At 36.8% G+C, this 25470-nt stretch overlaps 1 protein-coding gene across 1 annotated transcript; it reads left to right on the top strand.

Moving 5' to 3' along the window:
- The first annotated feature begins 10682 nt into the window (after positions 1-10682).
- On the top strand, positions 10683-24216 carry LOC140324257 (TRPM8 channel-associated factor homolog). Its single transcript, XM_072401992.1, has 8 exons — positions 10683-10778; positions 14428-15056; positions 15453-16402; positions 17199-17293; positions 18251-18464; positions 21362-21595; positions 22102-22436; positions 23724-24216. Exons 2-8 carry the CDS (start codon positions 14440-14442, stop codon positions 23979-23981), a joined length of 2703 nt encoding a protein of 900 aa, XP_072258093.1. The 5' UTR covers positions 10683-10778; positions 14428-14439; the 3' UTR covers positions 23982-24216.
- The last annotated feature ends 1254 nt before the right edge of the window (positions 24217-25470 follow it).

The raw sequence follows: 25470 nt of genomic DNA, 5'->3' as shown, positions 1-25470 counted from the left end.
CCATGAATCCCACATTCTTTAAAACAGGGAAACTTTTTAGAATATAGGAAAGGTTATAATTTACTATTATCCAAATGAGTTTGTCTTTGACATAAGGATAAGAGAAGAGCTCCAAAATTTGGCTAAAATAATACGAGCTATGTAGAGATGCAAACACTGTAACAGTGAAAATGAGACTAAAAAGTCTAGTCAAAAATCTGTGAACTTTGGGGATAAACCACCAATCAGGAGCCATTGCTGGGCACTCTGAAGGTGTAATTTGGCAATGTGGTCATGAACCAGATACCATTGGAAATGTATTTTGATCACTTTCATGCACAATGCTGTAAAATAGGGAACACAGGTAATTAAGCCTGGTGACTTGAGTCTGGAAGCGAGTGCATGGATTTACAAACATTTTTAGTGTATATCCAGGCAATGTAAAGAAAGAATAAAAAAAACACACAAACTGTACCTCCCAAAGAGCAAAAAAGACAACAAAGCTACCCATCTAATGTTGGGTATAATAGTTATACACATATGTTGGAAGTTTTAAGGAATTGTAATTTTATAATGAAAAAAAAAACAAATAACAAATTGTTTGTTTCCAGTTGATGTTATTAGTTGATGTGAACCTAACAGTTGATGTTATTGAAAGAAAACCAGTCTATACAGAAATGTTTTTTAAAATCTATTTAAAAATGCTATTTTAAACCAGCAGCTTCACCCACAATAGTGAAAAGAAAAGCTCAATAGCTCAACACACCTTGCCATATGTGCTGCACAGTACACTAGACCGGTATGAAAACGACCCGAAACTTCAAAAATCAGGAACCAACTAAGATTTTACCTGCATGGTAGGATCCAGTGTGATAAAAAACATAATTACGATCATCCAAAAAGTAAAAATGATCAGCGATGCATCATTTGCATTACAGACTTTAAAAGAAAAATACACAAAGTGTATTTTCAAGTGTTTCAGACTTTTAATGTTCCTACTCCATCTTCTGTCAATAGATCACTTCAGGTGGAGATTATAAAGCATCGCTCTATTCAGTCATGTAATACTCATAAATGCAAATCCTTTGGCAGCTAAATTAGTTTCCATAATTCAAAGGTCTGAAAAGGCATCAATGGTGACTTTGTATTCAATCGACAGACCTACTTCTCTTCACACTTTATAATAAAGGCTTATTGTATGTGCCTATGAATGTAGTGGTTAAGTTATTAATACAGAAATGGTTTAAATTACATTCTTTAATGTGCTAAAGTCAGGATTGTATTTGTAAACATAAAATACTGATGAACTATTTCATGAAATAATTTTGTTTATTGCAATGTGTAGAGGGATTGCAGAAAAGAGATCTAGATAATGAAATGTCAGGTTAGTTATCCGGGAAGTTACCATGACAACAGTGTTTGGTATTGAAAAGCTAAATGTAAGAGCTTGGCAAACTCTTCATTTAACTTCTTCAATGCTGGTATGAATTTGGCATTAAAATGCAAGTGTGCAATATTTCATTGGTAATGTTTAAAGAACAAATATACTTTTTAGGTTACATTTATAAAGGTGTGATCTGCCTGAACAGTAACTTTATTTATAAGTAATATTGAAATTACCATAATTATAAAATAGCAGTCAGCTGTTAGCAGGAACATTTATAAATTATCACCAGTGTGTACTATTTACCAGTGCTTTCATGAAATTGGCCATATTAAGAACAAGACGATTAGGCCTGATGGACATTTTATAAGGACCTTTAGAAATCGCCATAGAAAAAAGTGGAGATCTCTAGTGTTTATTTCATCCTTATTGTGATTATTGCCCTGAATGCCACTTTACAAAGTACTGTACTTAACCACAATAGTGTATGACTTGTGTATACTTCTCAAAAAATGAAGTTTCTAATCACCAATTTACAGGTATTATGGTACCTCTGTTCTCAAAAGTTTAGAAGTCTGATCTCCTAAAAAACAAAATCTGATACCACGTTTTAAAATTTCTAAAAGTGTCAATCAGACTCTAAAAGTGGAAAACAAAACAAAAAAATGGGAACTTTAGGCTCCATAGTGCAGTTACTAATTAGGTTACCCCCTTCCCTACTACACCAACAGATCAGGCTTCTACACATTTGTTCTCCCTGCGATCAGTGGATAACCTCTTCATAGAAATGTAAAGAAATGTTATATTTTCTGTGCATGTTCTGAAGAAGAAGCCGTTCAGCAAGGAGAATTGGATGCAACAGCTGTGCAGCTCCCTAATGCTTCAGGATATTATACAAACTGATCAAAGTAGCTTTCTGTTTTTTTGAGAAACTAGGACTCTGAATACACAACTCCAAAACATTTGCTAATGATGTTGTCTGCAGATGCAGAAAAAGCCTGTGATCAGGGGTTTCTGGAACTTTCTCCAACTCACATGTTCTCATAGACGGTCTTATTACCACCTGGACTGAGGCCTTCTATTCTTTGCCCATTCTCAATCACTAAATAAATGGGAATGGGCTGCCCTTCTTCTTATAATTTTTTATGCTAGAACCTCTTCTACAGCATGTAAGAGATAACCTGGACATTTGTGATCTTCCTGTCCAAGTCAGTCAATCTGATCAAAAGGTAGCTTCATACGCAGATGACTTACTTTTTCCCATTGCAACACCCATGACTACACTACCTAACCTGCTAAAATAACTACACATATGCTGTATTGTCCCACTACAAAATACATTTACAAACATCTGAAGCTCTCAGTGTGTCTATCCCTGCTGCCACTGTTGCAGCTATACAACCCACGTTTTCATTTAAATGAGCATGAGCTTCTATATATTATCTTGGTGTGCCTATCCCTGCCAAACTTTCCTAACTGACAGAACCACAACATTTTACACCTTTTTAATTCAATACTTAAAGATCTCCAGAGATGACGACAACTTGCTTTTAAGTTGTTTGATAGATGTAACATTAGATGTAACATTTTAAAGATGAATGTCATGCCCAGACTACAATATTTGTAGATTTTGAAGATTTATAGATTACAATATAATAAACTATACTAATCACCTTACCATTTTAACTTCTAGTCAAATTTTGGTCATAATTAATTTGGTACATCTTGTTGTTTTAGAATCTGTATCTGTCTTATTAGACAAGATAATGATAATGATTAGATAATGATAATGATTAGATGTTTGTAGTCTGCTTTCCAGGAGGCAGATGTAATGCGCCTGGGCACACAAACCACAGCCAACTCCAAGAATCCTTTTATCAAGCTTTTATTGTTGGCATAAAACAAGACAAGGGTATTCAGAGATGATCAGTCCGATAGGGGTGGTACAAAAGGGTAAAGCAGAGGCAGATCAGGAACAATCCGAGGTCAGGGCAGGCAGCAGGCAAGAGTGGTCACAAAGAAGAGTGGTCACAAAGAATCACAAAGAAGGTCAGGGCAGGCAGAGTTCAGGAAGAATCAGTTATCAGTTGCTATAGGTAATGACAACAGGTTAATTTGAATCAACACAGAGAACACACCCAAGCACACTGTACTCACAGAGGCTTATAGCGGGCAATGGTGTTCAGGACAGGTTCTCTTTAAATGGCCAGAGTGCCCAATGACCTTGCGCCACCTGACGCCATTTGACTGGAGGATAACTGAATCCGATTGGCCGCAGGGAATTCAAACTAACTATGTCCCGCCCCGCAGTGAGGCAGCCAAGTGCCACGCCCCCGGGAGGTACAAGAGGCACGCGTGGTAGCGCGCGCACCTCTTCCCACATCATCCCTGGGACGTGCCCTACTTTGCACATCCACAGGAGTGCTTAGAACAGGACTTTCTCTAATCACGTCCATAGGGATGCTGGGGATGCCGCCTGGCCGAGCAGTAGTTTGGCTAGAACGGATCCCTCTGACTGCAGAGACATGCTGTGAGCTGTGATCCCCAGGGATGCTGCGGGCTTGCTGGACAGGTAAGTTCCTTACAGCAGAATTATTCTTTTATCCATGTCATATGGATATCACTTTTTATCAATTCCAACATCATATAAACATTCTTTAATTGGAGATACAATGAAGATGGTTTTTCACCATTTATGTATACTAAGTTATCATATTTTCTGTGTCCTAAGTCCCCGTACCTGGGTCATCCTTGTTTCCCATCCAGTATTCAACAACCAGTATTTAAGACTGTCACAGTCTCTTCCCAAATTGACTGCCTGGAACTCATTACTATTACACCATTTTCTCGGGGCTCTCCCTCCTTCCCACAACAAAATTTTGATAGGCCTCTGATTCCATTGAAAACTCCCTGTTACCCGTTGGGCACTATTTGAGACACAAATGGTAACAACATCTTCACTTAAATGTCACTGATTAACAAACAGACAACCTTCTTTTTTTGAACCATAAGACTTTTCATAACAATAAATAACAGGAACTCTATTAAAAAATACTGACTTGCTGGTATAGTTATTCTAGAAAAAATGTACCCGCATGTCAGTGCTACCTGTTGGTGTTGCAATAAAGAACCGGGTACATTACTCTACAATTTTTGGAGTTGTCCAGCCCTGTCATTTTCTGGGCAGGAGTGCTCCCAATACAAACTCACAGAAATAAATATTCATGGCAAACCTGAACTGGCCCTACTTCATACTTCTGCAACATCCAATAAACGATATCAGAAATCTTTATTGCACCACCTACTTAACCCAGCTAAAGCCTGTATTACAGCATTCTGGGAGCAATCCTCACCCTATATGCTTGCCCATTGGGTTGCAAAAGTGGATGATTTGTACTCAATGGATGAGCTAATCTTCCAATCTGGTTAAAAACTGGAAATGTTCCATTCATCAGTCTCACAATGTGAGTGCAGATCCTTCTTTGGAGGGAGTAACAATGCCTGCTTTAGGTTCATGACCTGATTCCTGTTTGCCTAGAGCAGGGGTCTGCAACCTGCGGCTCTTCAGCCTCCTTGTTGTGGCTCCCTTCGGCTGCCGTGGGGAGATCTCTGATGGGGGATCCCCTTCCTCCCAAGACACTGCGGAGGAGAAGGATTCCCTATCCGGTGTTCTAATGAAAAAAATCTACCAGTGAAATAAATCTACCACGGGGCGTGTACAAATGGGTGTGTACAATGACATCCCCCTCCTTTGAACCCCAATTCCTCTGGAATGGGGAGATGTACAAAACCAAAAATGTAGGTGCAAGTGGGGGACACCTGTGACTAACACCCCCTAAAATTTAATTGTTAGGCTATCATCAGAACATAAAGAACTCTGCCCATCAAAAAAATCTACCGTTACACATTGCTGGAGGCACCTGAACCCCAATTTCTCTGGAACAGGAAGGGGGTACAGGTGAACAAAATTAGAGGTGCAAGTGGGGGACACCTGTGGCTAACACCTCCTAAAAACTCCACCCATCAAAAAACCCCTACCCTGTTACACATTGTTGGAGGCTTCTAGCACCTAAACCCCAATTTATCTGGAAACGGGGGTACAGGTGAAAAAAATTGGTGGGTGAGGTGAGGTGCAAGTACGGGACACCTGTGGCTAACACCTCCTAAAAATTCATAAAAACTCTGCCTATCAAAAAAATCTACCCTGTTACACATTGCTGGAAGCATCTAGCATCTGAACCCCAATTTCTCTGGAACGGGGGGGGGGAGGCGGTACAGGTGACCAAAATAGAGGTGCAAGTGGGGGACACTTATGGCTAACACCACCTACAATTGAATCTCTAAGGCATCGTCAGAAAATAAAGAACTCTGCCCATCAAAATAATCTACCCTGTTACAAATTGCTGGAGGCTTCTAGCACCTGAACCCCAATTACTCAAGATTGGGGGGTACAGGTGAACAAAATTAAAGCTGCAAATGAGGGACACCTGTGGCTAACACCCCTTAAAATTTAATCGCTAAGGCATCGTCAGAACATAAAGAACTCTGCCCATCAAAAAAATCTACCCTGTTACGTTAGAAGCCTCCAGCTAATGTAACAGGATGATACGTTAGAAGCTGGAGGCTTCTAGGGGCATAGTTCAGTGTTTAATTTATTTCAAAGTAGGCCTACACATGCACACTTGTTGTAACAGGTAACATTAAAAAAATATTAAAACTTTTAAAAGTTTATAAACTGTGTTATGTTTTGCGGCTCCAGACTATTTTTCTTTAGTGGAAGAGGAGGCAAAATGGCTCTTTTGATAGTAAAGGTTGCTGACCCCTGGCCTAGAGGAATCCTTTTTCTTTTATTCTGTCCTACATTTACCTTTTATTATATTGAACATGCTTCAAAAAGACTTTCCTTTCTTTTTTTTAATTATTATATTATTATTATATTATATTATTTATTATAGTGTAACATTGTACCTAGGTTTGTACCACATAATATGCCTTGTGTTTGTTATTTGGTATCTTTTTGATTGGGTTTTACATAGGACTATGTTTCTTTCTTTTTTATTAATGTTTATATTTTTGTGCCTTACATATTGTGTCTCATTACACATTATTCTATCACAATGAAGAAAGTTTATTTGTGTATTGTTAAGGTAAGTTATCTAATAAATAATACATATTTGGGGCAGTTATCGAATAAATTATTTATATTACACAATAATTTTAAATTAATTATAATAATATAATAATTATTACAAATATTAGGCTACAATAAATTTCAGATTACAATATTAGAATAAAAAGAAAATAAAGCCCCTTTGTTTGATATTTTCCTACTAAAATGGGATATCTAAATATGTAAAAACAATATAAAATCTAAGCAATATAAATCAAGATGCCACATCCCAATGGAAAATACCAATATACACACAGGTTTGCACAGGAACAAAACAAAAACCACTAAAGGCGGTAAAGGACTTGAACAATGGTAAATAATATAAAAAATGTAAGCTTTTATTACCGGGTAATTCCAAATTATTATTATTCACACACAGTATGATAACTCCAATGACAAATATATTCAAAGTTGAGAACAAAGAGTTACAAAGAGTATGAAAAGTACTGGAAAGTACATTGGGCACATTCTGGAGTTTATTATTTTCCAGGTGATCCAAAATCACATTTTTAAATAGAGGTAATGTTGAAATATGAATCTGGGTTGGGACTTGGGGGAAAATATGGCCAAATTGTCCAAGAAAAAACATAATAAAAACACCCCTAAACTATAAAATAAATATTTAAAAAAAAAAAGGCCAAAAGTTAAGTGACTCCAATCTTTATACTTTACCTTTACTGTCATTGTTGTGTATAATATGTATGATCTGCAGAGATAAAGCAGAACCATGGTAACACATACACAGCATGTTGTATTAAGAAATACACAGAACCAAAGTACAAATTACCTTACAATGATTAGCAGTTTGGTGATTTCTACATCTCAATAGGGTTACTTCTCTTAACATTCTTTATGAAGCTAGAGATAACAGAGTTATTATTAAAGCAGAGCTGTTTTAAATTATACATTTACATACATCTAAGTCTTAAAGGTATTTGCTGATAAACTATTATCTACAATTACATATATAGGGAATACTTTCATTAATTATTATGATTGTAGAGATTAGCATGAACGTGATCCTAGATAATGAAATGTCAGGCTTGTTAGCTGTAAAGTAACCTTGGTAACAGTGATTTGTATTGCAATAATTTGTATAGAAGCCCTGGTGATTGCAAAATTTACGTTTAACTGTTTTATTTCTACAACTAAATAAAGTTATATACATCAATAAAATATTCATTATTTTTCTGGTAACTTTTAACATATCAAGTGTAACTGTATTGTTTCAAATTTAATTTTTTTCAGCACAGCTTTAAAAGTGTTTGTATAAAGTTTTTTTTGCCTAGTTGAACTCCAGGCACAAGACCACTGACCTGATTTGTCCACCTGGCTCTTCTAGTAAAGTAGAGTGCCTTGATATCTCTTGATTATAAAGCAAAGTGCTTTTTCTATCATATGTAACAAACAGGGAAGCACCATAAAAAATAATTAAGTAAAAAATGAATTAAGGTCTTCTTAAAAATAAACAGACCTGCTTGCCCCCAGGGACATTGTTGGGGGAGAGGGATTCTTTTCAGCAATATGGATGGTGTTTTGGGCATCTATAGGAGACTTATTTGGAATCTAGAAGCCCCCTATATATACATAGTATCCCTTAACCAATATTATCAAGGGTTAAAAAATTCAGAGGACCTTTTATGCATAAGAGAGGGGGCACACACACTTGCTGCCACATTTCTTAAATAATAAAGGGTCAGGTTTTTAAAAATGGTGTGGGTGGAGGGGGTACCTATTTTTTTAAAATAAAGTCTCAAAAAATTTTAATCCTACAATTATTAAATGCATTCTGATGCTAATTAACCCTTTGATTGCTATATAGGTGTGTTTTGTCCCTTTCACAGTACAGTATTTATATAGGGCTACATTTTTACATAATGCTTTACAAAGCCCATAATCATGTAACTAGCTGTCCCTCAAAGGCGGTCAAAATCTAATGTCCCTACCTCAGTCATATATCTTTCATACAGTCCAATTTTGGGTGAAAGCCAATTAGCCTAACTGCATATTTTGGAATGTGGGAGGAATCCCATGCAAACACAGGGAGAACCTGCAAATTCCATGTAAATAGTGCTCTGCCAACATTCAAACCTGGCACCCAGTGCTGCAAAGGCCAGAGTGCTTACCTCTGAGCCTCCGTGCTGCACTATTCAATGCCAAGAGGTTAGACAGGCAACATTGTTATTGCTGTCTACATAAGAAATGTGTGGGACAATGGAAAGCAGTACCATTAATGAATAGAAGACCAAAAGTATTGGGTACGCTTGTAGAGATGCACTATGCTGCCTCTACTAGAAGTGAGCAGGGGATTTAGTACAAAGTAGATTTAGGTCAAAGACCTCACTATAATTGACTTTCAGACTTGCATATTATCAGATAATGGCCTCATTGTATTGGATTTCCTTGCCCTATGGAAATAGGGATCCCAAACAAGTGAGAACCTAGAGTCCTGGGAGATGACTACACCAGAGCACATGAGACAAGACTATCATTTTACAGAGGTAACATAGATCTGCACATATTTGCGCGGATCTACAGAAGCCTGTCTTTGATTTTTAAAAGTGAAATTTCCACTACAATCTTTTATTTTACATTTCATTACAGGTTCTGCCCGTATACCTAGTGGGTACACTGAGCTGTCAGTTTTTATCTGCTTAGTCTTCTAACCGGTTTGGCCAATGTGCCATTGGTTAGCACCTATCTGCTGCAACCACGTTGCTTTCATATTGTTTCCTTAATGTTCAGATGGGTACATTCAAAGGCTAAAAATGCTAGATAGTTACTATACAAGAAGTCACACTTGTAACCTAGATGGAATGTTGTCCAGTGACAAACAGCTTATTAAACTGTCTGAAAAGAAAATGTTTGGATTTTTTTTAAAACAGAGCATGCAGGTAAAGATAATATAGGATATAAAATAATAAGAATCTGTTGTTTCTAAAATCCCAGAGTCTTCATCTTCTGTACATTCTGTCTCAACATCTTAACCCTAGGTTTTCACACCTTGGGCATTTGAGTAGAGTTAATTAAAAGTTTTTGTGGCCTCTGTTTTCCTCTGAAACGAGACAATACCCCTTTCAACTTTAACATGCAATCTCAATCTATCTTGCTGTGTATTAATCTTCATGTAATTTTCTTTCAAATTGAAAACTAATTTCTTTCTGACAGTGTAGAGGTATTAGAGGAGTACTCAGTGTTCTCCCTGGCCCCTTTTAACTGGATACAGTACCAGGCAATATCAGATACCACAGGGCTGGTTTTGGGTGGTTACTAGAAAGTTGGGTCAAAATATAGGAGCCTTTACCCACCTACAGCATCTTCCTACTCAGCTTAAATTTTTGGGGAAAATACTCATATTGTCTATACAAATGACTTTCTTCTTTGTTCTTGCTTGAGTTCATGTCCTGTGCTCTTTTGTTCTTATTAATTACATATTTTTATATGTTATATTGTTATATGTCCTTATGAATATACATATTGTTTGTTCCTGTAACTACTTTTTTTTCTCGTGGTATTATATTTTGCAAAATTATGGTATGGACAGGGGTAGATAGAAGGGTTAGGGGATTCATAATATTTTAGGTATTAGTTATTTGCGCCCTTTGTTGGAGGTAATTGTTATTTGTTTGAATGGTATTTTTATCTTGTGTTAAATTTTATGTTATTGTATTATTTTAGCAAACTTTGATTAAAGAATTAAAAAACATTGAAAACAAGTTGTAGTTATTTTGTGGAACTTTGGAAGTAGTAGAACAAAAAGCTGTTAGTGGTTCTTATGTATATGAGAGTCCTAAAGTTTCTTTTTCAGGGCTTCATTCAGTAAAAGTAAGGAATATTTCTTTGAGAGTAAAGGGTGGAAGATATCTAAATAAAGTACATTTTTTTATTCCAAGCAAATATCCTTAATTTAAAAGATAATTAAAATACTCTACATTTTCTGGTGGTTCTAATAGTTCTAATGGTTTATAGGTAATTTGATCATGGAGACACTAGAAATTACAGCCCTTGTTCATGAAGATTATATTGTTTTCAAATTATGATTTATCATGGAATAAGATTTCATCACTCCCATTTGCACAACTCTTACGGTACATACTCCCCACTTAACAAGGATCTCTTTTCGCAGAAAAAAAGATTTACCATGCCACTCCCATATTATGGAGGGTATAAAGCAAAGATCTGCTGCCTGGTATAGCAGATCTGTCTGCAGCTTGGTATTTCTTACTTACTCCCTGCTTCAAACAGGTATGTTTAATACATATGAGCACTGCATATGATTGTATGGGCCTGATTTATTAAAGCTCTCCAAGACAGGAGAGAATACACTTTTATCAGTGAAGCTGGGTGATCCAGAAAACCTGGAATGGATCTGATCCAGGATTGAAAACAATTGCTAACAAATAGCAAATGACTTTTAGGAAATCCAGTCCATTTTTGCTGGATCACCCAGCTTCACTGATTAAAGTGTATTCTCTCCAGTCTTGGAGATATTTAATGAATCAGGGCCTATGAATCATGTTATTGGGATAAAAGCATGAATCTTCTAAAAACTAATATTTTATTGTGTAGTAGTTGCTGCAGAGCACCAAATAATTTCTTTATTTAGGATCTCAGTTGGTAAAACATCTGTTCATGAAGTCCTGGTCTAGTATACATGTTGTGGTCATTTTAATGTGGTCATTAGAATGGCATTACATTCTCTATTTTATATTTTTTTTTAGTTTATTAAAAATGCAACAGGAAGATGTATAGGAATAGGTAGACAGGAGAGAGACACATATTTAGACAAGTAGGTCCTTGCTTTTGTAATATTTAGGTAGTATGTAGGATTTTATACCCTTGATGTGCTCAAGTCTTCAGCACCCAGCCCCTTGAGAGTGTCAGATCCCTGGCCCCTCATTGCGTGGTTCTTCCTGTCCTTCTTTACCTAAGAGGGCAACCACAGTGCATAGAGGAAGACAGGGATTTAGAGGGACGAATGGAAATAGGAATATTAGGCTTAAATCCTAATTGCCCTGGGTAAAGAATGGGTGTAAGCATACTACTTCCAGCGCAAAAATAAGTGGTGAATGTAAAAGAATAATCTATTAACCATTTGCAAATATTACAATTTAAGATTACATTTTAATACAGAAATATACAGGCTGTGAATACTCATACCTATACTTAAAATTGATATACCAATAATTTTCTGCATTCGAATATTGTATGTCCCTTATAAAGGGTACAAGTACCATGTACACTACTGTAAACTGATAGTGTAGAAGTCAGTGGAATCAGAGGAGATAATGAAAGGCAACACTGGGGGGTAAAAAGTGATGAAAAATACATTTTTTTAATGCAGCAAGTTGTAAATTAAAATTAAACCCCATTCTACTACTCAATTCTACACCATGTTACTACTAACATTTACATATCTTGCTCATTTTCTTCATTGTACTTTCTTTATCTATAAATTAAGTATCCCTTTAAGTAAAATATGTATTTCTTTACCAAGGGACACTTACTAGATTTATTATCCTGTAATTATTACATTTTGATTATGTTAAATAAAAATTGAGGGTATATCTATTTAATAAATTGGAGAGGTATTTTTAGCCAACTTTTATTCCAAATGAACATGTTTGATAATTGGATTTAATTACTCAATTACTCAAAAGGTGTGAGTAGACCCTATAGTGTCTACCTAATTTTAAAAGTAGGCTCAAAATGATCTTTCATGTCCCATATATTGTACTAGCTCTGCAGAGAATTAAGCAGATGTATAATATTTGCATATGGTAACCCAAATGTATAAAATTTTTCTGTTCCTGTGCATAAATACCAACCAACAAATCACAAGGGAATATTTATAAAGCGTTGAAAGGGAAGTTCACCAAACTTTTTTCAGTTAATGTCTGGTGAATTTCAGATTTCTTATTTATATATAAGACTTCTTTTTTATTAAACAATGGAGATAACCCAAAATGCATCCTACAAATGTAGTATAGAACATATTATTAATTCTAACAACTTTCACCTATTATCTGTGAAGCGTATGACTTCAATATAAACTTAGATATAAAAGATCCAGTATCTTCTTTACATTTCGCAGAAACAGACTCAGACCCTGGTATATGGATGATTACCAGTGCAAAACACCTGGTGTAGAATGCATATCTGTCTACATTTTTGTGAGCGTTTAAAACTTTTTTGTTACATTTTACCTCATTGGTCAGAACTTAACTCACCTACTAACCAGTACTTTACAGAGTCCTAATTTTTGGTGTAGAGTCGGGAAAAGTTCTGAGTCTCCAATATAAAGTTTTTATTAGGAGAAATGAAAACAATAATTGGCTTTTCATAGTTTATGTTTCATGTTTTTTTTTCTATAGCCAGTGTTGTCTATCCTACAGGGCCTTGTAGATCTTTTCTTATGTTTTTGGGTAATTTTTATGCCTACTGTGTCTCGTTTGGAAGATGCCTTATGCCTCCTATCCTATAGACCCAACCAAAACTGAAAGGATATCTTTCAATTGTGAGAGATAAGCCCTCTTATACAGTTGTCACAAGAACAAGTGTCCCAATTGGAAGATTATTCCTTTATTCCTGTTTTGGTGGCAATTAAATCAGAAATAAATCCACACAACTCACCCATCTATATTTCAGCCCTTGGCTCTGCTATCTTCCTTCTCTTCTTCCTCTTCCAGACAATCTTCGGCCATCTTGTTCGGCTGTGCCGGCATGACATAACTCCCATGAAGACAAAGGAGTTGTTTCATTCCGCCGCACAAAGGAAGCCAAGAGTTTTCTTGGCAACCAAAGCAGACATTCCACATGGATCTACTTTTGGATTGAGTGATAAGGACATTTGGCGATAAGGACAGTAGGAGAGAATGAATATTCCTAAAATGAAGATAGAAAGTAGACAGAAAGTGAAAACCTTACAGAAGTTCAAAATCCTCACCACACTATCCAGGAAAAACAAAAATCAAAATAGGTTTTGTTTTAGTCGCACATTAAGCTTGTATAAAATTAACCACAGTATGTTATTTCCCATAAAGTATTGTGAAATATTTTGAAACACTTCATACAGTTAAATAAGGTTCTTTTTTAGCCAACTAACAGATGAACATGGTTTAAAATCACTATATCTATAGCTAGCAGTAGGTAAGTGTAAAAATGGAATGTGGCATACTTGGAGTGTTTGACATCCAGGGCTGTTTTTTTTTTAATAATAAATGGTTATAATGGCCAGAAAAGAAATTCAGACAGTGGCAGTGATAGTGTTCCCTCACATTGCTGGCCAATAGTAAGGGGCCTTTTTACATCAGTGGCCATCTTACATTAGTGGCCTGTAAAGAAATGCCCTTTCTCATTGGTGGTTAGTGGAGAAGTGTCCCATACATTGGTGGTCACTAGTCAGTGGGGGAGGACCTGGTAATTACACTGGTAATTTTTGCATTGGTAGTTTCTGAAAATTTTGTCCCTTGAATTGGTGTTCTTCTGGAAAAATGGCAGAAACAGCTCACCCACAACCTTAGCTGTGTTTAGCAAAAGACTTCTTCTGCAAGTCATGCAAACCGCCCCTCCCCCTTCCAAGCCTTCATTATGCACAGAGCGAGCAGGGAAGCCCCCCTTCATATCTAGGTGGCGTCTGTATGTCGGATGTCCTTAATCCGGGAACTACCTGTAGCTAAAAAAAATCATTGGTGTCAATGGTAACATATGTGTAAGGCAGACTTGTTATTTACTCAGACAACTTTTAGGAGAACACTAGATTCCTAATTGAGAAAGACTGTTTATGTTGCATGAAACTGCCCTATCTGTTAGGTACCGTTGTTTCATTTTGCATCATAAAATATTTCCTGTATAAAATACTCATTTACATGGTTACTTATTTTTCTTTTTTCAGTTTAAAAAAAACATGGCAGCAAATGAAGATTACACTTCACTTGTCCAAGGTCTAAATAATCTGGATTTTTCAGGTGAATGTGTACCTTGTAAACTTCTGCTTACTGGTGACAATGCTTTCCCTGTGATGATGACTCCCACGAAGGATGTTCTCATTGCAGCTTCTAAATATGGAAAGGGACGAATGATAGTCATGGCCCATGAATCCTTTATGGATAAGCCCCAATTGGTGCCATTTCTAAAGAATGCAATAAACTGGCTATTGCCATATTACCAAGCAAAAATTGGGGTAGATTCAACTATGGACACTCTCATCCAGACCGTATGTGCCTCTGAGCATCTGCTTCAAATAACATCTGTGGTAAAGGATGATCTAGGAGTGGTCTGTATGAATGGATATGATGATAGCCAAGCAAAGGAGATTATCACGTTCGTAAAGGATGGTGGAGGTCTACTCATTGCAGCTCAAGCCTGGTACTGGTCCGAGTGCCACAGAGAAGAAAATTTCCTGCGCCATTTTCCAGGAAACAAAATTACCTCTGTGGCTGGAGTGTACTTCACTAACAAACATGGAGAAAGGGGAAATTTCACTGTAAGCAAACAAATGCCTCAGTTTCCGATTTACTATGAGTGAGTATATACATTATTATTATTATTATTATTATTAAACAGATTTATAGAGTGCCAATATATTAAACAGCAATGTACGTTAAATACATTATTCTACATTGAAAATACATGTGTTTACATTTTATATTTTATAGTAATTATAAAATTATATTTTATAAAATTATAATTATATTTTGTAGTAATTGTTTCTATAACTCTGCAGGAGTGTCAGACTGTTGAGTCTTGAGTGTATCGTGATAGGTAATACCAGTTTGTTCACATGTGAATAACAGATTTGTTTTGATATTTTAGTGATATTTATAAAAAAGCTAAAGAAAAGTGCCCCAGAGTGATCACTTTTGTTAATTAAACCAACAGTGATTATTATGAATGTCGGATGTTTCTTTTTTTCTTCAGTTTGGACTTCTCCATGGACATAAAACGTCTTTTCAATAATGTTCCCAAGCTGGATATTAATGGAAAATGTGTAGCATCACAGCTTCTTCTTCATGGGCCACTAACATTCCCCCTTGGAGTAACTGGCAATAATGAATGCTTTTTTGGGGCTGCATACTATGGCAAAGGAAGAGTTGTGGTGGGGACACATGAAGGCTTTCTTAGTAGAGCTGAGCTAAGTACTTTCATCCTAAACGCTATTTCATGGCTTAGTGAAGGAAGGCAAGGAAAGGTTGGCATTCATAAAGACCTTGGTGCACTTTGTCCCTTACTTGAAAAAGAAAGCATACCTTTCACTAAATCTAGCCTAACCCCAGGCCTAAGTGTCTACTGCTGTAACTTATATAGTGATCAGGAGAAAGAAAATATCCAGCAGTTTGTAGCTGAGGGAGGAGGATTGTTCATTGGTGGTCATTCTTGGTACTGGTCCTACTCCAACCCTGATGTACTTTCTAAATTCCCAGGAAATAAAATCCTTAACAAAATGGGAATTAGTGTCTTAGAGAATACTTTAGGTGGGGGTGTTTATGATGCTCTTGACTATAAGTCAACCGCTAACACATACCATTTTCTCAAAGCAGTTCATCAGCTTGTAAAGGAGCTTCATTCAGGAAAAGAGTTAGAAAAACCTTTGAGCCTTTGGTTATGGAAACTCAGGCAGGACATTTCACAATTCCTTAAGCTTCCAAATACCCCACTCATTTTATCATTAAAAAGTGAGCTGGTGGACATAGTTCAGACTTGTGATATTCCCAAGATTAGTAAGGAGTGTCCAGCAATGAAGAACTCCAAGGAGGTGTTTATAATGTGTTTGGCACATGATGTTAGTTGCTTTGGTGATGAACTGAATACAAACAATGTTGGACTTCAAGATGCATCTCCTGTAACAGTGCAAATTGATGCTACAAAAGGTAAAATATTTTCTGTATCTTAGAGTTTACCAGTGCTTTACTGATACAGTGCAAATCAGCATGTTCACTATACAGATAACCCTTCTGCTGCCACATCACTTTATTACTCTGGGGTAGAAAAGCAACAATTTATAAGTATAGGATACAGTATAGGTAAAGCATGTTGCTTACTCCCCTTTCTTACACAGGGATGGGGACAGGGAGAAAGTCATCATCCCTTAACACATTTTGAATAGATCAACTTGAAGCATACATTGTATTGGAACATAGGATATAGGTAACTGAGGGGGCCGTTAACTTATGCATTTGTATTTATGTCATATTCTCATTTTTTAGCTGTTCTATTTATTTACATAGACAACAATCATTACAATTATTCAAAATTTTTTATACTATACTGTATGTGAAACTAGTTTTTACTTTAAAAATAAACCAGGGCAGACATTCAAAGCATTGATATTATTGTAAAGTCCTTAAGTCCCTGATGTCTTACTTCTCTAGCCCTTAGACAAATGTGAAAGCTGTCATGGTTCTTGTACCAATGGCAAGTGTTAAAGTATCATGTAAGGGTGGGTCTGGTCTTCTGCATGCAGCCTGTCAAGAGAAAAGCTTTTGTAAAATGTTAGGATCACTGATTTTGCCAGCCAGGCCTGAGATTCCAGATAGCATTCTTTCACACTGCTGCACAGATGAATTTATATAAAAGGCTATTAAAAACTTGTTACATTGTTCACATGTATTGTATGAGAATATCATTATGACATGATACCTAATAATATATGTGCTTTGTCTATAGGAAGCAATAAATGGATAAGTACTGGTCTCTACTTGCCACCCAAAAGACATGCAATAATTGAGGTTCCATCTTCAGCTGTGGGGAAAGGTCTGCAGGTAAAAACTTTATTTGCTGTTTTGTTTTTTTAAAACACTTGGTTTGGCTGTGTATGCACATTAATTTATTGTTACTGGAAACAATCTTTGATGATCATTTCCAGAGTGACAAATGAACGAATGAGTGCTGTACACACAGCGCCGTTCTGCTCTATGGAGAGGGGAGGTGGAGAATGGGTGAGCGACACACAGCTCTGCTTTCCTCCCTTCATCTCTATTGCTGTCATTCACCATTAGACATTTATTGATCTCTCAGGACAAATCCATGAACGATATTGGCACCCTCTATACACATCAAGTTCTTCCCAGGGAAGACTCTGTTCGTATCGGGTGAGAATCGTCCGATGTGTGTACATAGCCATGTCCGACTTGCAATCCTCATATGTTGCTGCTTTGTTTGTCCAAAGGCACACAGTTGTGTGGCCAGTTGTGTTTATAACAAAGCCCATAATAAAACCCATTTAAAAACCCATTACATTGTTGTTAGAATATATCTCTCACAAAGAACTGTAACAAGAATGATGCAGTTATAAAGTTTGAAACAAGAAGAAAAGATACTTAAGTGTTTCAACTGAATTATAATTTTAAACCTTTGCCTGCCACCACTGATCAAATTAGTCATGCTGGACACTATCTTAAATTACTGGTTGCATTCAGATGGCTATTCATTTACTGAGCTGACTTAAGTAAACAGAAATAAGACTGCAGGATCTGGATTACTGTACTTTGCATAAGGTTACTGTCTATGTTTGCTTGCAATAAACATGGACCAAGTAAATAATTGTAAAAGGACAAAGGTTAGTTCACAACTAACTGCTGCAAAGAAGCAAAATATTATATATAATTAATAATACTATTTATATTTTATTATATATATTTATAATACATTTATTGATAGCCTAGTGTGTGAATAAATCTGTGTTTCTTCTCACTTCATTAGCTTGTTGTTCTTTACAGGTGCAGGTAGGTTGTCAGTCAGATAACTTAAGTGGTGCTGAAAAGCTCAGTCGTGCTCCAGTGGTTATCGTCCGAAAGAAAGTTCAAACAGAGAGAGTTGCTGTATCCTGTATCTGGGGAGGACTTCTTTACTTTATTGTCAAAGAAAACAGCCAGTTGGGGACCATTCCAGTAACAGTCTATGGAGCTGAGCAAGCACCAACATTTATAAAAAGTAAGTGTTAAAGTAGTGAAATCCTGATTGTGCATATTTAGATCTAATGCAGATCAGCTCATTTTCTTTAGAGCGAAAATGCTCTTTCTATTCCTTTTACTTGTTAAATGTAAACATGTGCTTAGTTCATGCATAGTTTAAAGACTAAAAAAAATTGCTAAAGCACTCCCATAATAGTTTTTGCAACTGTCATGTCTGCTGGATGGCTTGGCCTGCATGTAAATATAGAAACAATTGTAAAAACAAGAAAAGAAAAATCAAGGAAAAAGGACAATAATAATTCATTTATAAACTGAATATGGTTATCAGGATACATCAGACATTGTTCTTAGCCATTTTGCTTATATTCTGTGGATTATGGGGTGCTTTCACATTTTCCATGTGAAGGTCATTTTTTATTTTTATATTCATGTTCATTATAAATAAAAAACATATACACATACCAATAAAGTAAATGTATAAAAAGCTTTTTCTATAAAAGACAGACAGTTGTTTTCACTGTCTAGAGCAGGGCTGTCAAACTCAAATACACAGAGGGCCGAAATTAAAAACTTAGACCAAGTCATGGGCCAAACTTGAAATTTATTGAAACAATTGAGGAACGTTACTACTTCATCCATAACTAACAAAAACAAAACCCTCTACACACACTTTAGGGTTGAAAAGACTAATTTCTATTTATCTATGCAGGCTGTGTGTTGTTCATCCTCTCGCATCACAAGTTTGTCTGATACTTAATATTACACAATGCAGCCTCTAATGGATTGGAACAAACCCTGGTAGTCAGGCATAATGTGATCATTGCCTAGGCTTTGTTTCACATGATGGGTGAACAGGAATAATGTCTTTGTATTGCATGTATTGAAAATTATGATGTGAGATGGTAATGGGGGTGGGCGGACCAGATGTAGTTCATTTTCAGAATTCTTTGGGGGACCAAAAAAACAGGACCTTGAGGGCCAGATTTGGCCCGCGGGCAAGAGTTTAATACCCCCGGTTTAGAGGCTTCAAAAACTATTTACCCAATCTGTCTGATTTTGGTAGGATCCTATGACATTTGATCCTACCCTATTGAGACAGATATCCTCTTTCCAACAAACCACTAATCCCCCTAAGCAGACATCTATGACAGCAGATTCTCTTTTGTGAAAGTTATGAACATTTTTTAAGATAAGAGCACCAAATCAGTTCAAGCATGGAGATGATATGTGGCCTAAGAAAAGCATCTGAAGTACAATATTTTAGTGAACACAAACTCAAAAAAAGATTGTGTTTAATGCCAAGGATGGGGAGTAACTTGGTCATTGAAGTCTTCAGGAGAATAACCACACATATTAGTATCTGGTCTTTGGATTTCCACCTGATCACAAAATGGAGGTTATTAGCACTGCAACACTGGACTAAGATGGTCCAACAAAGTCTAAAGACAACAAGAATATTTTTGGAAGTGTGTGTTTTTTTAAGGTGGATATAATGTCAGAAATAATACTAAAAATAATATTTTTTTTATTATTACATTTTTAATACTCCAAGACAAAAACTTGTATTTCCAACAGATTGAGCATAAAATTACAAGTAAACTACTTTTGTGTATGCAGTTCAGTGTAGTAAGGAATGCAAATATATATTGTATCAGTCAAGCATACCTGTATGTAATGTATACCTATATGTATACAGTATATGGACATAGCAGACAACTGGTTCCTAAGGTGTCACACTTACCTCTTACTCGCTAAACTGCAGGTATCTCTCTCCTGCACATGCGGGCAGCCTGCTCTCCTAAGTTTTTTAAGTTATGGCCATCCCGCTGGCCAATCAGGAAATATCCTCCTAATTGTCCCTGGCTATTTAGCTAGCTCAAACACAACACTCAGCGTTCGTTCATGTCTCCACTAGTGCCGAACCCCCTAGCTCTGCTGAGCATTTCCTCTACACCTGCTGTTTATTTCAGAGCTCTCCCTGTCCAGCTCCCTGTTAACCCCGTATTGCCCAGACTGATGTTTCCCTGCTTTTATCCCAATGTGCTGTTCCAGTGTTCCTCTGTGTCTGCAGTATCCCTGTGTCTTCCATGTCACCTGTGCCTCCTGTCTCTTTCAGTCTCTCCTGTGTTCTCCTGTGTCTGCGGTGGCCCCCCTGTCCATTTCCTGGATTTCTCGTTCTTGACCCCTGGCTTGTTTCTGACAATTCTTGTATGCTGCCTGCCTTGGCTCTGGCTTTCATGACTATTCTCTTGCCTAGTGATTTGGTACTGTGCATTATTCTGCCCATCCTGGTGTGCTCAAAGACTGCAACCTGGCAGTAACCAGCAGTGCAACATCCTCCCCACTAGAGGCTCTGGTTACTGTTTACACTCGGGGCCTTGGCTCTTCTCAGGGCTCCCACCACCTCTGTGCAATCTGTAGCGCCCCCTTATGGCCCTGACTCCCCAAGCCTGACATAAGAGCCGTGCGAGAGGCTATCTAGGTCAAGCTGGAACAACAATCTTAAACAGGGTTGAAGCCTTCTGCACTATCTGTGTCACCTGTTTTAACATCCTACTCAGATTGCCTGTGACAATAATTCACATCTTTAGCCTTTATTAGCATTTGTTCCAGACTTAGAACACAGTTGTTTCACATCCCTTTTGCAGATCCCATCATATTCTTGGAATTTCCTTAGAGGCATTGGACCTGATTTATTAAAGTTGTCAAAGAGATTTAATTTAGCCAGTATTTAGAGATCTGCCGTATGGTGGGTTTTCTTCTGACTCAAGCAGATATGAATTACCAAAGGCTGAATGGCATCATTCCCAAAAGTATTTGTTAGAAAGCAAACTTAGCTAACTGCATCTGAGTTGGATTTTTTTTTCATTACATATCAATAAAAAAACCCTCATATTACCACTTATTTATTTTCAGAGAAAACTGACCTTTCATCATGGAAGGAAACAATTCGCCACTTACCTGCTCCCTGGGCTGAACTTATTGGAGACAAATTAATCCTTACTGTTCCTTCTGATTCAATACGCTCACTAGATGATCCTGAATCCTTGTTATCTCTGTGGGATACAATCATGGATGCTGTAGCTGATCTTGCATGTAGGAAAATTACAGTCCAAGAGAGACTTGTGGCTGATGTACAGATCTCTGTAGGTAAGTTCATACACCTGGTTTTCAAGCCTTCCTCATGCCAACTCCAAAAAATATCTATTTCAGAATAAGTTTATATAGCCTACAACTAACCATTTAAATGAGTGTTTGTCTGGTCAAAATATGGACCCCCTTTTAGAATTTGTATGACAATGTTTCCATGTTATGAGAATATAGAAAGATCAAACTTTCTTTCCGTTAATAGTAATCCTTTGCAATCTAATTCATATTTCATGGATATTCCTTTATTTCGTGTCCCTTAGATAGAACAGGAAGAGAAAATCTTTCCAAGGTGAGGAAATAGTTTTTAACCAGAACAAGTATATCACATTGGAAGAGTATTCTTGTTGTGAATAAAGTCCAGCAAGGGAACTACAGAGTGTCAAAGGACCATTGAACCAATAGGGTCATTATGTTTTACTACTAATTATAAACCTTTTTTCCAATCTTCATTCAAGTTTGCACTGTTTAAATGTCCCATTGTTACTTTATTCCTTCTGTTTATCCAGGATTCATGCATTCAGGCTACCCAATTATGTGCCATCAGGATACAGCAAGTTGCTTAGTGAGCACAAATTCAATTAAGAAAGGGTCCTGGGGAATGATTCATGAGCTTGGGCACAATCAGCAACAAGGTTCCTGGGAATTCCCTCCTCACACCACTGAAGCCACATGCAATCTTTGGTCAGTTTATGTGCATGAAACGGTCTTGGGGATATCACGAGATAAAGCTCATCCTGCGCTTAATCCAACACAGAGAAATGAACGCATTAAGCGGTATGTCAAGAATGGAGCCAATCTGACAGACTGGAGTGTATGGACCGCTCTTGAGACCTATCTCCAGGTATTTATATAGCTAAAAATCTGCAAAGTGCCAAAGCAATCTGCACCAACAATATACCATAATATCACTATTGCTACAGGCAGTTCGATACTAAGCAAGCCTTTACATTTTGCCTAAGCACCCTAATTTCCCACCTTTCATCAGCACATACTAGCCTTCTATTACTTCTCTGCTGCTTTGGTAAGCATCCAGGAGCAAGGAAAGGAAAACCCAATTTTTTTCCAGCTGGAGCGTACAAAGGGCTGTGACTGTCATATATATGGTGGATGCCGGAGATGATGAGGGTAGCCTGTCTTGCCCATGTTGGCCTGATATGGATAACAGGAAGCACTGGGTCCCAAGTGGGTATAAGTGCTGGTAGATGATGTGCAGGTCAGGGGCTGGTCAAGTCAACAGCACAACTCTGCAATGTGCAGTCAGATGTGGTGCAAGCAGGAGACAATTCAGGTCCAGGACCTGGCCAAGATCATCAACAGTGATACAGAGTCTTTACATTAGTCAGGTGTATATAGGGCTGTAAACCAGTCGACAAGTCAGCAGGCATAGGACTACATTTAAATAGGCCGCCTTGCATTTGCTGAGGAATGTGTACCTGCATGCACATGTGGGTACATACGTTCATATGCACACCTGTGCATGCATTCATGCTAAGAAGTATAAACATGAGCCTGAACAAATCTGCTTCAACTTCTTGCTTTTCCCTGCAAAAGTTTGACTTCATAATACGTTAAAAATAGCTTGGTCCTATTACTAGATCAGGACCCCCTCTCCCTGTTTAAATCTCTATAAAATAAATTCCTAATTTAATGGTTTCTTCTGTGTTGGGGCTAAGACAGTGCCATTCCAGATTCCTTGGCAATGATCAATACAGTAAAGAAGTACAAGCTTGCGCTCTTGTCAAGAGCGTCCTTTCATGAGATTTGAAAATCATATAATTCCCAGGTTTTCCTCAAAATGATTGTAACTTTGATGTCATCTTTGCCGCAGGCAAAAGACAGGTTTAAAGTGGGTATATATTCTAACATTTTTATTGTACAGGAACATTTTTGACATTCTAATATAAATGGTTTTCTAGGGGAGGGGGTATTATCTAAAAAGTGGAGCATACTTTTTATTGTGCATTTGAATTAATAAGGGGACTGCTGTATCTTACACCAAAATAAAATGTATCTTTCAGTGATTGGATCCTTTAACTGCTGGGTACAACTTTTACCTTTAGCTTTCACTTCTGAACTGCTAAATAAATAAGTCTAGTTATTTATTTGATAATGGTTTTGCTTTTTTCAGCTTCAGGAGGGCTTTGGCTGGGACTCCTACAAGTGTGTTTTTGAAGCGTACAAGAAAATGTCAAATGTCGGTAAAAACAACAAGGAAAAGATGATTTTCTGGGCAGAGACATTCTCCAAAGTTGTCAATAAGAACCTGGCTCCATTCTTTAAAGCTTGGGGATGGCCAATTGATGATACTGTGAGCAAGAAATTATCCAATTTTCCAGCATGGGAGGAGGATCCTATGAAGATGTATTACGCACAAAACAAGCAGTAGAATGATGAAACATGAAAGCATCTTTTCTGATTTTAATCTTCTGCAGGGTGCAATGTTTCTAGAGCAATGTAGCTGCATAGTTATAGTATATGCAATGTTAGAAATGGTACCACATTTTCCTCTGTCTGTAGGACATGGATTTTAAAATGAAATAAAAAAAATGAAAATCATTTGTAGCTGCAAAGTAAATAAAAATGATTATGCTTACCAAATAAATCAACTGAATGAACGCTTATGACTGTGCATCTTTATTACGTTTATATATATATTTGAAAAATGACAGGATGGCATATGCCTTAGTACACCTTGTCTATTGACAGTGATCAGCTGGGAACCAATATTACTACAAAACTATTCATCATAATTTCAGCTTCCTTTAGTAGTATCTGTGTGGCTGATACCAGATCAAATGTACTTACATTTGTACCATTAATGAAAATACATTTAATGATGTAATATCAAATACAGAGTTATATTATTTGCATGTATTGTCTCTTCTTGGGTTTAGATTTAAAACAAATGTTTTTATATGTGTTATAGTGAGGAGTAATGTTTCCACACTCATTTTAGTTTCAGTTCATTGATCTCATAAATTAAAACATGTTTGACTTCGCTACAGCAGCAAACATATAGCAAGAGTGTCTGCTAGGGGTACCAGCCTATTGCAAATTAGTAGACGTTTCCAGAACAGGAGTACCTATGTATATGGGAAATGACCAAAATGATTACTTTACTGTTTGAATATATCATTACACTTGCCAGATATTATATTCAATGACTCAAAGGAGGAAAAGTCAATGACAGAACTCAGGTGCTCTTTATTTATAAATTAGTATTCTCTATGCACACCAATAAAGAGTTCTTCCTGTACACTGTTTTTCTTTGTAATAGGCCCACATTATATCTGTGTGGTGGGGCACTATGCGTGCAACACGTGTTGATGAGCTCCAGTGCAGTTTATTTGGATGGGCTCCTTTTATGCTGCTACACACTTTATACTATACTTCATGCTCCAACCTATGGTGTCTACTCCTGCAGTTTTGCTTTAAAGCCTATTTACTCCTTCAGATATAAACACAATACCACAGCATGCCATTATAAAGTATTAAAAAGTGAAATATTTATCTCTGTTTACTTCTACTTGAAAACATATTTCATCAAGCTTCTACAGACATTTACTGGCTATACCCAGGCTCATTTCTGGTCTAACAGCTCCATCTGAAGGCAGAAGTGCAGACATAGTGATCACTAATGATTTTGTATTATTGAGTGTGTGTATTTTTTGTGCTTACTGCTTATTTTCTTAGCATGTTTTATTAATTTTGTTACTTTTGTGAGCACAGCATATCTGGGTTTTACATCTTTGATCTGAGGTTGTCTTTATTTCCTTTAAAATCTAAACTTTGTATTTCAATCATTTTATTGGGTTTTTGACAAGTCAATTTTAGCAATAACGTTGGATCTGGATATTGAAACAGACAATGCTAAC

This window comes from Pyxicephalus adspersus, chromosome 2 (genome assembly GCF_032062135.1).
Source record: "Pyxicephalus adspersus chromosome 2, UCB_Pads_2.0, whole genome shotgun sequence".
Lineage (NCBI taxonomy): Eukaryota > Metazoa > Chordata > Amphibia > Anura > Pyxicephalidae > Pyxicephalus > Pyxicephalus adspersus.
The sequence above is the reverse complement of the archived record's forward strand: the minus strand, read 5'-3'. Positions and strand labels throughout refer to the sequence as shown.